This window comes from Oncorhynchus masou, chromosome 19 (genome assembly GCF_036934945.1).
Source record: "Oncorhynchus masou masou isolate Uvic2021 chromosome 19, UVic_Omas_1.1, whole genome shotgun sequence".
Classification (NCBI taxonomy): Eukaryota; Metazoa; Chordata; class Actinopteri; order Salmoniformes; family Salmonidae; genus Oncorhynchus; species Oncorhynchus masou.
In genome coordinates, this window is record NC_088230.1 from 11,283,675 (window position 1) to 11,300,296 (window position 16,622).

Sequence of the window (16,622 nt, forward strand, 5' to 3'; positions counted from 1 at the left end):
GCTCTGGAGCAACGGACCGCCCTTGCTGTCTCTGCCTGGCCGGTTCCCCTCTTTCCACTGGGATTCTCTGCCTCTAACCATATTACAGGGGCTGAGTCACTGGCTTGCTGGGGCTCTTTCATACCGTCCCTACGTCACTTGAGTGGGTTGAGTCACTGATGTGATCTTCCTGTCTGGGTTGGTGCTCCCCCCCCTTGGGTTGTGCCGTGGCGGAGATCTTTGTGGGCTATACTCGGCCTTGTCTCAGGATGGTAAGTTGGTGGTTGAAGGTATCCCTCTAGTGGTGTGGGGGCTGTGCTTTGGCAAAGTGGTTGTGGTTATATCCTTCCTGTTTGGCCCTGTCCGGGAGTGTCCTTGGATGGGGCCACAGTGTCTCCTGACCCCTCCTGTCTCAGCCTCCAGTATTTATGCTGCAGTAGTTTGTGTCGGGGGCTAGGGTCAATTTGTTATATCTGGAGTACTTCTCCTGTCCTATTCGGTGTCCTGTGTGAATTTAAGTGTGCCCTTTCTAATTTTCTCTTTCTTTCTCTCTCTCAGAGGAACTGAGCCCTAGGACCATGCCTCAGGACTACCTGACATGATGACTCCTTGCTGTCCCCAGTCCACCTGGCCGTGCTGCTGGTACAGTTTCAACTGTTCTGCCTTATTATTATTGGACCATGCTGGTCATTTATGAACATTTGAACATCTTGGACATGTTCTGTTATAATCTCCACCCGGCACAGCCAGAAGAGGACTGGCCACCCCACTGAGTATCTGTAGAGGTCTTGATTATGGAACAGGTTGCAGCTGGTGGTGATCTGCTCTGACTCCAGCACAACTGTCTCCGCCCACACAATCACACACACAGAGAGAGAGGGAGAGGGTACTGGGGGAGTGGAGGCAGGTCAAGGAGACACAGGATGAGAAGTAGAGGGCGGTGCAGGAGCAGATGTGACAGGCACAGAGATTACATTTACAACAATATCTAGCCTAATAGTGTCACGTGTGCTCCCACTCCGGCCTCTAGGACACCAGGCTGCTCGTGCACCTGTGCATCATCAGACTCACCTGGACTCCATCACTTCCCTGATTACCTTCCCCATATATGTCACTCCCTTAGGTTCCTTCCCCAGGCGTTATTGTTTCTGTTCCAGTGTCATGTCTGTTCGTGGTTCTTGGTTTTTTACTGTCACGTGTGCTCCCTCTCTGGCCTCTAAGTCACCAGGCTGCTCGTTGTGGCTCACACTTGTCACCATCGTTATGCGCACCTGCGTGTCATCAGACTCACCTGTACTCCATCACTTCCCTGATTACCTTCCCTATATATGTCACTCCCTTTGGTTCCTTTCCCAGGCGTTATCGTTTCTGATCCTGTGTCATGTCTGTGCGTTGTTCGTGTTTCTTATTTTGTATTATGATTTATTTAAACACACACTCCCTGAACTTGCTTGCCGACTCTCAGCGCACTCGTTATAAAGAAATATGGCATAACCCTCAACAATTGAACAATGAAAAGACCGTACAAATGAGCATATTGTAGGTAGGTATGCAGACAGTCATGCCTATGATTCTGTGAGATTGAAATGCATCCAAGTTCATAATCATAACTGATGTCAACCCTCGTCAATTGTGTTACATAGCTAGCTAGTAAAATTATTTACAGTTGCTGATGTTATACCTGTTTGCTAACAAGTTACAGATACGAGCAGTGGTGTAAAGTACTTAAGTAAAAGTACTCCTTAAGTCGTTCTTTGGGGTATCTGTACTTTTACTCTACTACATTCCAGAATAAACACATTTCTGCACTTATCAAGAGAACATGTCTGGTCATCCCTACTGCTGTGAGGGATTTCTTCTTCCGAAGAGGAGAGGCAAAATGGATCAGAGGACCAATATGCGGCGTGGTAAGTGTCCGTGGTTCTTTTTAATACGTAAAGGTACACATGAACAACTGACTACAAAAACAAGAAATGTGAAAGACCCCAAACCGTCCTATCTGGTGAAGAGACAGGAACAATCACTCACAAACACACAGTGAAACCCAGGCTACCTAAGTATGATTCTCAATCAGAGACAACTAATGACACCTGCCTCTGATTGAGAACCATACTAGGCTGAAACATAGAAATACCCAAATCATAGAAAAACAAACATAGACTGCCCACCCCAACTCACGCCCTGACCATACTAAATAAAGACAAAACAAAGGAAATAAAGGTCAGAACGTGACAACTGCCTCTGATCTGGCAGACTCACTAAACACAAATGCTTAGTTTGTAAATGATGTGACAGTTTTGGTGTGCCCCTGGCCATCCGTAAATAGAAAATAAAAACAGAAAATCATGCTGTCTGTTTTAATATAAGGAATTTCAAATTATTTATACTTTTACTTCTGATACTTAAGTACATTTTAGAAATTACATTTAATTTTGATACTTAAGTAGATTATAAACCATATACTTTTAGACTTTTACTCAAGTAGTATTTTACTGGGTGATTTTCACTTGAGTCATTTTTTTATGAAGGTGTCTTTACTTTTACTCAAGTATGACAATTCGGTATTTTTTCCACCACTGGATACAAGGCGTGGTGCATAACAAGTTAGCAGGCTCCAGGCTAGTCAACTCTAGCAAGCCAACTCCAGTCATACGCTAACGTTTGCTGGTAAACCTAGCTTTAGGTGGATGGTTGTAAACATTGTAGCTTGCTGTTTAGTAGCTAGCCATATCTACCACTAAAAAGAGAAGAGGTTTTACAATCGAGATACAAAAGATATCTGATTATAAACCTCTTTTCTATTTTTTCCCCAAGTCAGTCTTGTACCATCACTGCAATTCCCATAGTGACTCGGGAGAGGTGAAGGTGTCTGTCTATTTTAGACCTTATGGCATTTTTCAAGGATGAGCATAAGAGCTTTAAAAGGGGATAAGACCACTAAGTCTGGCCATGTGGAGAAGTGCAGCTATAGTGAAGGGAATCTTACCAGTTTGGTCAGGGCCAGCATGAGGGATAAAGTTTATCCCGTGTCAGTGAATGTAGCTGTTAAGTTTGAGCATCTTAGCAATACAATGTGTTCTATACAGCTGTCAACATTCTATAAGAAAATAGCCACTTAATCAATTATATAATCATTAACCAGATTACCCCGGATACCAGACTTTGATGAGTGATAACTCAGCTCTTGAACGGTATCATTGAGGAGAATGAATCTAAAAATCTATTGACATTCAGAATTTACTTTGTTTTGACATCCAGCCTGTACTGTTACATGACCAGAAACAAATCTTCAAAGGCACAGTATTTATATTTTCTGAGTGGTACATGCAGTCACACAGTCTTGATTTATAGGATCCTTCCCACTATATGATTGATATAGTCAAGTGGTAAAATCCCAAGTTATCAATAAACAAATTAAAAGAAAAAACTGCACTTGTCCTCATGTGAAAATTACAGTTGATTAAATATTCTACAGCTGTAATGTCATCAACCAAATCCAACTTTATTTATACAGCGCATTTCTTACAACGAATGCATTTCAAGGTGTTCAAAGTCATGCATGGAAAGGCATGTGGCACTTAACATCCTTCCTCTTGGCAGGCAACTATTGGTGAACAGGGGATTCTCTCTACCACATGGGAATGCCTCCGTGAAGCTCATCAGTTTAGCCATGCAGCCAATTTTGGCAGTACCCAATATCAGCCGTACGAATGTGGAGTGCGAGTGGAGGAAGCCAACCATGGCCAACCAGGTGCAGTCAGTTCGTGAAGGACCTGCACCCGCTGAAGACTACAACCCTCTGTTCCGAGCCCACAGAGGAGGATCTTCAGTGGCTAAGGAACCGTCTCCGGGGCAGGTTCAGTGGAATATCATGTCTCCTTGAACCTGAGCCACAACAACCTCTACCCTCTCTGTCATCATTGTCTGTACCGGACATAGTTAAAAAAACAAGGGCACCTGAGGCATGGAGGCATCCTGGCTGGCATGATGCTGTCGGTGGAGAAGCAGGAGGCTATAGGGCAGATAACAGTTGGACAGAGCACCAACCCCAACTGGCACACCAAGAGGAAAGGGAGGTTGACGGCCAGCAATTATGGAACAGTGGTTAGGGCCAAGCGTGTTACTGCTTCGCTGCTAAAAAGGGTCCTTAGATCAGTCGTTGGATGAGGTGTTGTCTGTAAAGTGGAGCACAGATAATGAAGAGAAGGGCACCAGACCATCCAGTGAGGCATCACGGCAAATGACCACATAGACGGATGTGCAGGAGTCAGGGATTTGGGTCACGGGGTCTTGGATCCCATGGGCCTCGCAGGATGGTCTGTTGGACAACACAGCAGTGGTGGATTTCAAGTGCCCCTATGGTGCAAGGTACCTTACCATTGAAGAGGCAGTAAAGTCGAAGAATTTCTATTTCAAGGACGGAGGGTCTTACAGCCTCTGAAGACCATCCTTACTGGCGCCAGGTCCAAGGTCAGCTCCACATCACTGGAAGGGACATCTGCTTCTTCGTTGTGTGTACCACCAAAGCTTCCATCACCATCTGGTGTGATGACATCTGACAGATTCATATTGCTCCTCTTGTCAGTAACCGTTTTCAGGGAAGACAATGGTCCAAAAATATTCCATAGTTCATACACACACACTAGGCTCCCAGAATAGGTTATATTCCATACAAGTTTTGCTCAAAGCATCCAACTAAAGTAATGTAAGTTCAACCACACAGGCTGGTCTGAGTGCATCTCAGTTTCATTCAGTAGTACAAAACAATTCACATTGTATTCTATCATGGGCACAGTGGGAATTTAAATCTGTGACGATTAAATTATGTCTTTCCCTCAGAGTGAGAGAGTACATCACATCCAGCATACTTGCTGAGGGTGTGGTTGATCATTTCTCTTTCCCGCCGGGAAATGACAGCTACAGACCCGAGTTTTGTCACTGAGTATCTGGTCCGCACATCTGAAAGACAAAAAAAAGTTACTTTTACTAGCTAACTACATTGATTACTAAAATTATAACATCTATACTAAAATACCATAACTCACAGACTTGACTATAGTAACGGTAAAATGGACTGGGCTTCGGTCTATCTGCACATTTACTATCCTGCTATGTAGATCGGGATTTCTGCTGGGATGGAGGAGTTATCTGGAATGCTCAACTAGATGATCAGGACAATCTAGGGTACTACATGCCCGAAGAGGTGAAGTATTGTGATGAGCTATACGACTGCTCTTCTTACTCTACACTAATTCTCAAGAGGAAAGTTAAAATCCTCAGCCGTACGTGAGGACACTGAGGAGAACCAACAGTGATAGGAGGATCGTCTGAAAGGGACTGACATGTAGGGATGTAACATAAGATTTTTTAAAGGCTTTTCAACCATAATTTACAAATAAATTCATTACAAATCCTACAATGTGATTTTCTGGATTTTTTTCCCCCTCATTTTGTCTGTCATAGTTGACGTGTACCTATGTTGAAAATTACAGGCCTCTCTCATCTTTTTAAGCGGGAGAACTTGCACAATTGGTGGCTGACTAAATACTTTTTAGCCCCACTGCATTTCATTTAAGTGCCAGACCTACTGTCCTTTCAAATCCACATTTTTCAGTTGAGTAGTTAGGTTCTTGCAAGAACCCCCACCAACTAAGGAGGTTTTTTCGATTAATCCCACCTCCTGTGGGGTTCTTGGAAGAACCTATTGGGGGCAATTTTCAGTGCCAAGAATCCTAAGGTTCTTTGAAGAACTTTGAGGATCTTAGAAGAACCCTTGTTGATCCCCTCGTTTTTAGTCTACCCGAAACTCAGCGAGTTGGCAGTGAAGACGTTAATCCCCTTTTATTCTACCTACTTACGTGAGACCAGCTTCCTCCCTCTTGCTGCAAAAAAAATATAAATATCGCAGCAGACTGGCTGTTAAAAACACCTTGAGTGTCCCTCTCCTTTCCCCGAGGTTTGAACTGTTGGTTTCCAGGAGACAGACACACCCGTCTCAATGATTAGGTGAGTCAAACATCTTGTACTATTCTATTTTTTTCACCGTTGGTATATATCGATAGAAGGAAAGATGTATTTGTTTATAAAGATTCAGTTGTTACATTGTTTTTATTGACAGCACAGGTAATATGATTGTGTATAACGACTCAGTTATTTCTGTACGGTCTTGTCATTTATAAACAGACAGCCCCAGAACGCAGCCCATACACAGAGCCCCTGAAGACCGCCCATGAAGAAAGCACAGAGAGCGACGCTGTCCATGACTACAACACAGACAGACACAGGCAGGCAAAAATATAGACAGACAAACAAAGAGGAAGCCAAGTAAATACATAATTCATTAATTTTTATAAAGAAAAAGCGAGTTTCCATAATATTTTACCAAAGCGGTCCCCAGAGGAATAAGGCCATGCCTTGCTGGTCCCTGGGCCCAAATTTTTTTGAAAAAGGGCTGCTCTGACAAGCAAGAAATAAGTGGTGAGGGCAGACAGTTACTTGTGTCAATCACACTCAGGCCCCTCCCAGCAGACATAACCATGCATAGAGCTTTTAAAAGGGAAGGAACTGCGCACAACTGTTGCAGGACAGAGGGGGCTCTCTGCAGGGCAGAAAGAACACTTCAATCTGGACTTACCACCAGCCCTGTGCGTTAGATAAATTATTTTATATTTACTTTACAGTATCCACTCAGCAAAAATGACTGCAAGTATCGCTTCTCCTTTCTTCGACTACAACGAAATGAACAAGGTAATGAATGTGTATTGCTTGCTTCGAGCTGAGGGCTAGCTAATTGCTAGCTAGCTAACTTGGTTAGCTTCGCCTAGTTCATTTAACTTTTTTTTCGGGGTTGTTCAGCAAACGTTAGCGAGTGTTTACACGTTTTGGATCGTAAGTGACAAACTGATGACAAAGTAAAGTGTTTACTGGCCGCTAACAATTCAGCACTTTAATAATTAGCTATCTGACCAGGCAACGTAAGTTATCGCTGCTTCTGTCACATGTTCTTGAGTAGTTAGCGTCGCGAATTTATCATTTATTTTAAATGTTAGTTTCTGGTTATTTATTAACTAAGTGATCGCAAAAATGAATCGTTGAAAATGCAACACGTAGCTGAGTTCACATCGCATGGCATGCCAGCTATTTTGGTTGAAAATGAGCAACAGGCGGATTCAACCCTAGCTGCTACTAGTTGTCTTGCAACAATTTACGCGCTTTTGTGTGCAAACTGTGCTGTCTCGCACGGATAACGTTATGGAAATCTGACATACACAGTACGAATTGTAAACAGTTATGCGTAAGTACCAAAAATATTGTCTACAAAGGTTACATGTCCGCATTTGACTACTGTGTATCTCTGGCTTTTGAATTAGATTACCCGAGGTTTACTGGTTATCGTTTTGAATCTATTGTATTATCTAAGATGTCGAACTATGTAAAAGGCATTGGTGCCTACCAGTTTTGGGCATACCAGTTTTACTGATTCTTCTCATCAAAATAAATCAATCACAGCACAGCGTTTTTGGACATTCAGCAGCTATTACCTGATTGAAGTACAATACGACTGGAAATTCATGATGAAAGGTCATGTTTATATTCTTAACTTAACTTGAAATGGTGTCGCTGCTTCAAAAAACACATTTTGATAAATAGCCCAATGTCAATGTTTTTTTAATGTCCAAATCAATAACCAGTATGCAGAAAAGGTGAAACAAAGTACTATGTTTATCTACACGTGAAACCATAGTAATAATATTACATGTCTTTTTTTTTTAAACGAGCACCTTATCACTGGTTAGAGGACAACCTGAATGTTGCATTTTTGATAGACGTCACCAAAACAAAAGAAACCCAACACTGTTGTCAATACTCCTATCGATTGTCATGTTTCAAATCAATTAGCTAGAGGGAAGATGAGGTTTCACGTCCTGTTAAAACTAACACAGCTCAAAAAGCCACTCGTAATCTGGAAATAATGTGTACATCACTTGTTGTTAATTACTTCCATCGATATTATGCTGAAATCAATAGAAATCAACGTTTTGGAGTGTAGTGCTGTTTAAATTAACACTTCAATGGCCACACCGAATCATGGAATAACCTATACATGGTTGGTTAGTGAGAACTTTTGGAATGTCTGATGTTGATTGACTTGACATTGGAAGAAGCTAACCACTTAGCAAGATGGATAACTATCTTCTAAATTAGCTAACCAAATGCTGAACTGCAGAGCATTTAGCACATTTTAGGCAGTAACTTAAGTTACAAGATATCTAGCTTGTAACGATTTTGGTTTGAATTCTACAAGGTAACTAGATCACCTGGCTGCACAACAGTGAGTGACTCAAGAGACTGGGGACCTGTTTACTTTATAATGAAAAATTGTGACCTGTGAAATGTGCAATCTCAAGGTATTGCACACGTTGACTACAGGTATTTACTTAAAGTAGATAAAAATAGATGTGTATGTTTCAACAGTATTGGAAAAACCATCCCGTGGCTATTTCCAAATACGCCGGTATAACACCTACTAATCTAAGGTAAAAAAGGATGTATAATTCCACTCAATTTAATTGGGTGAAATTGCAAGCTTGTTTAAGGTAGTAAAACAAACCGTCCACATTAGGGGACATTGGCACAATATAAAATCATTTCATATGTCAGAATAATTCAACATGTCAATTTAAGATGATAGTATGTTTCCTACTCCAACTGTTGCAACAATGACATTGTCACTCATTTAACCATTTAGAGTGTTGGGGGGGGAGTGCTCTCAATCACAATTTATCTGGGTGCTTTAGACTAGAGCCCCTATAGCATCTGTGCAGCAGCCTGAGGGTTTGCGGTCTGTACTATCACTGTTGCGCCAACATCCTATGGCCATAATTGTTTGGCAGTGCTTTTTATTCGATTGGCAGCTTGTTAGAGTAAATGGATTGCACAATTATCTTTAACTTGTGACTTTGGAGACCAGTCTTTCTATAGTGCTGTTGAACTAGTAAGTATGTCATTAAGATCCTGGCTCTGCTTTTGTAATGGGTCTGGACTGTAAAACTAACACGGCTAGCTCCAAACTTTTTGGGAGGATTTTTTTATTTTTTTTGTTTTTTATTTTTTCCAGTAATGATTGACACTGTTATTAAGCATGACTTCTTTTCTTTGCAGAACAATAAGATGTTTAACTACAACAACAATACTTTCGGTGGGCCCCACTCCACATCTGTCCCAGTCTGCACTGGTGCCAACAACTCTCCCTCTTGCCCCCCCACTGGTTCCCTGCTGGACAGGAAGGTAGTGGGGGCCCCCTCTGCAGGGGGCAGTGGGCTGTTCCAGCGCCGCCACTCGGTCACCCTCCCCAACACCAAATTCAACCAGAATCAGTTCATCAACAGTCTCAAGGCTGACCCCTCCTCGCTCCTGATTGGTGGTGGCAGTAACAACAAGGAGAACCGCTTCCGGGACCGCTCCTTCTCCGAGACCGGGGATCGCCTCAAGCCAGGCAGCCAGCTCCAGTGTCTTGGCGGCGGGCAGGGCCAGCAGCAGCAGCAGGTCAACTCCAGCCGCTACAAGACGGAGCTGTGCCGGCCCTTCGAGGAGAACGGCACTTGCAAGTACGGCGACAAGTGCCAGTTTGCCCACGGCATGCACGAGCTGCGTAGCCTGAGCCGCCACCCAAAGTACAAGACGGAGCTGTGCCGCACCTTCCACACCATCGGCTTCTGCCCCTACGGCCCGCGCTGCCACTTCATCCACAACGCAGAGGAACGCCGCGGCCCGCCGCCACCGTTCTCCACTTTCAACAAGATGGAGCGCCCCCGCCTCCAGCACAGCTTCAGCTTCGCCGGTTTCCCCAGCCAGGGCGGTCTACAGGACAGCCCCACCTCGGTCACCCCGCCGCCCATTTTCTCCACAGAGGACCTGGGCGAGTGGCCCAGCAACCCCTTCACCTACTCCAGCCAGGAGTTGGTCAATCTGTTTGGCCCGAGCCTAGTAGGGGGGCCCCCTGTCTTGGAGCCCAACCTGCTGGCCCCGGCGCCGCACTCCCCCACTACCCCCTGCTTCTTCCGGCCCATGTCGGAGTGTCCCCCCAGCCCCCCGGACTCTCTCTCCGACCAGGAGGGCTACCAGAGCAGCCTGGGCAGTCAAAGCGGTTCCGAATCCCCCAGCCTGGATGCCTCGCGCCGCCTGCCCATCTTCAGCAGGCTCTCCATATCTGATGATTAGAGAGCCTACACCCCCTGGGATGGATGCATGGAGTGAGAAAGTGAGTGCCTGTCTCCCCACGGTCCTGTCCCCCTCGTCTCCTGGCCTTGTTTACAACCCAGAAGTGGACATGATTCTGTGTAGCAGTGTTGTAGCCACTGAGTCCAATCAGAAAACTCAGCTACCCTCCCCTCCATCTCAGATGCCTCCAATTACCCAATCAAGGTGTTTTTGTTTTACCCAAACAATCATTCAGCCAAGTGGTCACTCAAGAATCGTGAGTAGCAAGTTGGCCCTGGGTGAAGTGCTACAATAACGGTGAACAGTAGAACTCAGAGGGGATGGATAAGGTCTGTGGGAAGTTTCATTATGTCCCAAGGCAGGATTTCCCTGTCGTTTTGTGTGTAGCGGTGCTGCATATCTTCACTTTGCCATTGCTGCCTGTGCCACAGCTATCTTCAAACATCCCATACTTTTACATCTCAAGAGGACTTGTGACAAATTCGTGCTCCATTTTTAAAAAGGGTCACATTTCTCTTAAAGTTAAACCATTAAAAAAAATGATTGGACGACCAGATTAAATGAAGTGCCTTGGTGTTGTCCGATCAATGTGCGGGACTACAATTGTTACTTTTTCCACGTCCTAATGATTGCAAAAAATATATTTTTTTTGATTAAAAAAAATATATTATGAGGACTAAAACACAGATGTTTAAAAAAAAAAATTTAGAATCAGGGCTGGAAGAGTTTTTCATTTTCTTTTGGCGCTACTAAGAATCCTTAGTAAATGTCTACTGGTCTGTTTGGTTTCTTTAGTTGTGTGGAAGGAGTAGGACTGTTCATCAATGTAAACTGGTCGTTAAACATTCATATGTGAGCTTGGCCTGCCCCCCCGTTCTCCTAGCCCCCAATCGGCTCAATAGCTGACTGAGATGACACCTCAGTCACCGCTGTCGAAAATCACATGAGCGCCAAGCTCTCCCATTGATTCCACCTTGTTCAACTATATTGTTTTGTAAAACCTTCAAACGGAAGGTTTGCTTGTCACTGCTTATTTAACTTATCAAAATGTATTTATTGCTGATCTTAAAGCATTTTTTTTATTTTGTATTTATCTGGATAATGAAACGATAGAATATATTTTCTTTTATGTTAAATTATGATCTTCCGTATTAATCGTAAGATTGTGAAGACTTTTTTTTTTTTTTTTTTTTTTACAGGTAATATATTATACTGCAATGACATTTTTTGTTTTGTAACTACACTTTGATTTATTTTGAAAGTGAATCTTAATTTAAATACAAAAATGCAAATGTTTTTGCGTTTATATTTATTGTTTTTCCTCTTCCCTGATATTGGACTGTGGTTTTCAGGTTCTCTATTTTGATGTCTTAATTTCTCTTCCAGTTGTGGGCTGCAGCAGCTCTCGAAGGCCCTCTAGAATGTAGACGAAGTTGAGTAACAGTCCTCTTCCTGTTAATTCACTGTCCCTTTGACTGGGGAAAAAATATACATTTTAGTATTTAAGAAGTCACTTAGCCTATATAACCAGCAGTTATGCTGAAAACAACAAATGGAAAGCTCTTATTTTAATTAGTTATGGATGCTCACCTATTCTGCAATACCATGCATACATTTACTAGCACTTTTAGTTGATGTCTTGTTGGACCACTCGTTCCCATAAGTGCCTATCGAATACATTCCAGGTATCCCCAAGTGTTGTGCCTTTATCACATGTTTTATAACACAGCCGATTTAAGCCCAAACTTGTAGTTCAGTATAAAGGTTAACAGGATTGACACATGACATGAAAAGCAACAGTTGAATGTATTCTTTATAGCAGCTGTTGCTGTTCACTACATTAGTTTATTTGTTCTCATGTATATTTTTTTTAATGACAGATTGCAGTTTAAACTTAACTAATAAAACCCATATTTCTATTGAACATCTGTCTTCCTGATTGACAAGGGTTGTTTGAGGCCTAGGTTGGCAACATTTTTGTTGTATTATCACTGTTTATGTAATGATCATATACAGCAACCCTCACATCACATGATGAGGGTGAGAGAATATTTATCAGTGGAGAAAGCGGCCCATGTACTAGAAGCTGGCTCTATTTGGGCTGGGCATTGAAGGGGAACCATAGAGTTCATGTGGGTGAAGCGGTGCTATTGAAATCTTGAGCAAACAGCCCTGCTTGTTATCCTACCACATATCTTTGACTTATCTTGCTACAGTCTACACCAGCAAACTGGGGAACTTTGTTTGAAAGTTCCCATTGAAAAGCCACCACACACACACACACACAGACCAAAAAATGACTTAAACCATTTTCCAGGAAAACATTTCCAAGACAGGAAATCTAACTCCTGTGCTTTCTCTCTCTGAAACTATTGTTGAGGGTTGGTGTGCTGCTCTACTGTGATTTAAAGAAACTGAGGAACAGCAGCCACAACTTTCAGTGTTGCTACTTCTCGTCTTGAGGCCCTAGATCAGCCTTTCACCATGGTTACTGTAAGGTAGGAGACTAGCTTTTACAGTGTTGACTCTCCCATGTGTTTTGGCCAAGATTTCTCCCAGTCCCTCAGTTAGGCCTGTTACAGCTGATGAATTGCAGGTTCAGTTCATTTGTTATTCCACACTAGGCAGAGCAGGGCTGGTTCCCCTGAGGCCTGGACTTATCTCCAATTTCCTCACAGAGACAAGTTAGGAACCCGGCTGCTCCATTAGTCTAAGTCAATTCAAACTTAAAGCAAAACAGTGGGGCTGCATGGAATGGTACTCAGGTTTTCATTGTAGTATGCTAAGAAAAAACATCTCATTTCACTTACCTCATGCGCCAGCTACGACCTTGTTGGTTTAGTACTCTCCCGGCTGCCTTAACCCTTTTGAATGTAGCCTAGAAACCAAACCACTACCTGCTAATGACTGAAACGCCCAAGGCGTGACACTTTTTACTAGAGAGAAGTGTACTTGTTTCAACAAGTGGGTGGGTGTTGCCTGGGGTACAAGGAGTAAAATACTCAAGTGCTGCGAATCCTTAGCACACCAGTGATTTCTCATTCCTTTGAACAGACTTCTGCAGGAGGATCACTGTGCCTTTAATGGTCCAGCGCAGTCAAAATGTTCCTGTTTCATATATATTCAACCAATATAAACGCATGTAAAGTGTTGGTCCCATGTGTCATGTGCTGAAATAAGACTCCAGAAATGTTCCATATGCACATTTGTTTACATCCCTGTTAGTGAGCATTTCTCCTTTGCCAAGATAATCCATCCAAGTGTCAGGTGTGGCATATCAAGAAGCTGATTCAACAGCATGATCATTACACAGGTGCACCTTCTGCAGGGGGACAAAAGGCAACTTTATAATGTGCAGTTTTGTCCCAACACAATGCCACAGATCAAATCGAAGTTTATTTGTTACGTGCGCCAAATACAACAGGTAATGCTTACTTACAGGCTCGAACCAATAGTGTGAAAAAAGGTATGGGTAAGTAAAATAAAAAAACTGTAAAAATACATTTGAAAATAAGAAAAATATATATAAAAATATATATATATAAAAAATAGCAAGGCTATACAGACACCTGTTAGTCAGGCTTATTGAGGTAGTATGTACATGTAGGTATGGTTAAAGTGACTATGCAAATATGTTGAACAGAGAGTAGCAGTAGTGTAAACGGAGGGGTTAGTGGGAGATGGGACACAATGCAGATAGCCCAGTTAGCCAATGTGCGGGAGCACTGGTTGATTGGGCCAATTGAGGTAGTATGTACATAAATGTATGGTTAAAGTGACTATGCCTATAAGATAAACAGAGAGTAGCTGCAGCTTAAAAGAGGGGTTGGGGGGGGGCACACAATGTAAACAGTCTGGGTAACCATTGGTTACCTGTTCAGAAGTCTTATGGCTTGGGAGTAAAAACTGTTGAGAAGCCTTTTTGTCCTAGCCGTGGCACTCCGGTACCGCTTGCCATGCGGTAGTAGAGAGAACAGTCTATGGCTGGGGTCTTTGACAATTTTTAGGGCCGTCCTCTGACACCGCCTGGTGTAGAAGTCTTGGATGGCAGGCAGCTTTGGCCCAGTGATGTATTGGGCTGTACGCACTACCCTCTGAACTGCCTTGCCGTCAGAGGCAGAGCAATTGCCATACCAGGCAGCTGTAGAACCTTTTGAGGATCTCAGGACCCATGCCAAATCTTTTTAGTTTCATTAGGGGGAATAGGCTTGGTGTGCCCTCTACACCTGCATTGCTTGCTGTTTGGGGTTTTAGGCTGGGTTTCTGTACAGCACTTTGAGATATCAGCTGAGTCTTGGTTACGTTGAGGGATAGGTTGTTATTCTGGCACTGCCCAGTCAGGACTCTGACCACCTCCCTATAGGCTGTCTCGTCATTGTCGGTGATCAGGCCTACCACTGTTGTGTCGTCTGCAAACCTAATGATGGTGTTGGACTCGTGCCTGGCCATGCAGTCATGGGTGAACAGGGAGTACAGGAGGGGACTGAGCATGCACCCTTGGGGAGCTCCAGTGTTGAGGATTAGTGTAGCAGATGTGTTGCTACCAACTCTCACCACCTGGGGGTGACCTGCCAGGATCCAGTTGCAGAGGGAGGTGGTTAGTCCCAGGTTCCTCAGCTTAGTGATGAGCTTTGAGGGTACTATGGTGTTAAACGCTGAGCTGTAGTCAATGAATAGCATTCTCACACAGGTGTTCCTTTTGTCCAGGTTGGAAAGGGCAGTGTGGAGTGCAATAGAGATTGCATCATCTGTGGATCTGTTTGGGCGGTATGCAAATTGGAGTGGGTCTAGGGTTTCTGCGATAATGGTGTTGATGTGAGCCATTAATAACCTTTCGAAGCATTTCATGGCTACAGACCTGAGTGCTACGGGTCTGTAGTCATTTAGGCAGATTGCCTTTGTGTTCTTGGGCACAGGGACTATGGTGGACTGCTTGAAGCATGTTGGTATTACAGACTCAATCAGGGACATGTTGAAAATGTCAGTGAAGACACCTGCCAGTTGGTCAGCACATGCCCGGAGCACACGTCCTGGTAATCCGTCTGGCCCAGCAGCCTTGTGTATGTTGACCTGTTTACATTACATTACATTTAAGTCATTTAGCAGACGCTCTTATCCAGAGCGACTTACAAATTGGTGAATTCACCTACTGACATCCAGTGGAACAGCCACTTTACAATAGTGCATCTAAATCATTAAGGGGGGTGGTGAGAAGGATTACTTATCCTATCCTAGGTATTCCTTGAAGAGGTGGGGTTTCAGGTGTCTCCGGAAGGTGGTGATTGACTCCGTTTAAAGGTCTTATTCACGTCGGCTACGGAGAGCATGATCACACAGTCGTCCGGAACAGCTGATGCTCTCATGCATGCCTCAGTGTTGCTTGCCTCGAAGCGAGCATAGAAGTGATTTAGCTCATCTGGTAGGCTCGTGTCACTGGGCAGCTCGCGGCTGTGCTTATCTTTGTAGTCTGTAATAGTTTGCAAGCCCTGCCACATCCGACGAGCGTCGGAGCCGGTGTAGTATGATTCAATCTTAGCCCTGTATTGACACTTTGCCTGTTTGATGGTTCGTCGCAGGGCATAGCGGGACTTCTTGTAAGCTTCTGGGTTAGAGTCCCGCACCTTGAAAGCGGCAGCTCTAACCTTTAGCTCAGTACGAATGTTGCCTGTAATCCATGGCTTCTGGTTGGTGTATGTACGTACAGTCACTGTGGGGACGATGTCCTCAATGCACTTATTGATTTAAGCCAGTGACTGATGTGGTGTATTCCTCAATGTCATCAGAAGAATCCCGGAACATGTTTCAGTCTGTGATAGCAAAACGGTCCTGTAGTTTAGCATCTGCTTCATCTGACCATTTCTTTATAGACTGAGTCACTGGTGCTTCCTGCTTTAAGAGTTGTGAGTTGTGGTAGGATTTACCGAATGGAGGGCGAGGGAGAGCTTTGTACGCGTCTCTGTGCGTGGAGTACAGGTGATCTAGAATTTTATCCCTCTGGTTGCACATTTAACATGTTGATAGAGATTTGGTAGAACTGATTTAAGTTCCCCTGCATTAAAGTCTCCGGCCACTAGGAGCACCGCCTCTGGGAGAGTGGTTTCCGGTTTGCTTTATTCCTTATACAGCTGACTGAGTGTGGTCTTCGTGCCCGCATCTGATTGTGGTGGTAAATAAACAGCCACAAAAAGTATAGCTGAGAACTCTCTAGGCAAGTAGTGTGGCCTGCAATTTATCACAATATACTCTACTTCAGGTGAGCAAAACCTAGAGACTTCCTTAAAATTTTGTGCACCAGCTGTTGTTTACAAATATGCACAGACCGCCCCCCCCCCCCCTCGTCTTACCGGAGTGTGCTGTTCTATCTTGCCGGTGCAGTGTGTATCCCGCTAGCTGAATATTTAGTTCGTCATTCAGCCAAAACC

At 43.8% G+C, this 16,622-nt stretch overlaps 1 protein-coding gene across 1 annotated transcript; it reads left to right on the forward strand.

Moving 5' to 3' along the window:
- Positions 1-6,531: 6,531 nt before the first annotated feature.
- Positions 6,532-12,124, forward strand: zfp36l1b (zinc finger protein 36, C3H type-like 1b). Its single transcript, XM_064924942.1, has 2 exons — positions 6,532-6,726; positions 9,142-12,124. The coding sequence occupies exons 1-2, from the start codon at positions 6,676-6,678 to the stop codon at positions 10,198-10,200; spliced, it is 1,110 nt and encodes a 369-aa protein (XP_064781014.1). The 5' UTR covers positions 6,532-6,675; the 3' UTR covers positions 10,201-12,124.
- The last annotated feature ends 4,498 nt before the right edge of the window (positions 12,125-16,622 follow it).

What these genes read in the sequence shown, in the direction of transcription:
- zfp36l1b (XM_064924942.1), top strand. Translation starts at nt 6,676, where the DNA reads ATGACTGCAAGTATCGCTTCTCCTTTCTTCGACTACAACGAAATGAAC. An exon ending in ACTACAACGAAATGAACAAG is followed by an intron (nt 6,727 to 9,141) that starts GTAATGAATGTG and finishes TTTTCTTTGCAG; the next exon opens with AACAATAAGATGTTTAACTA.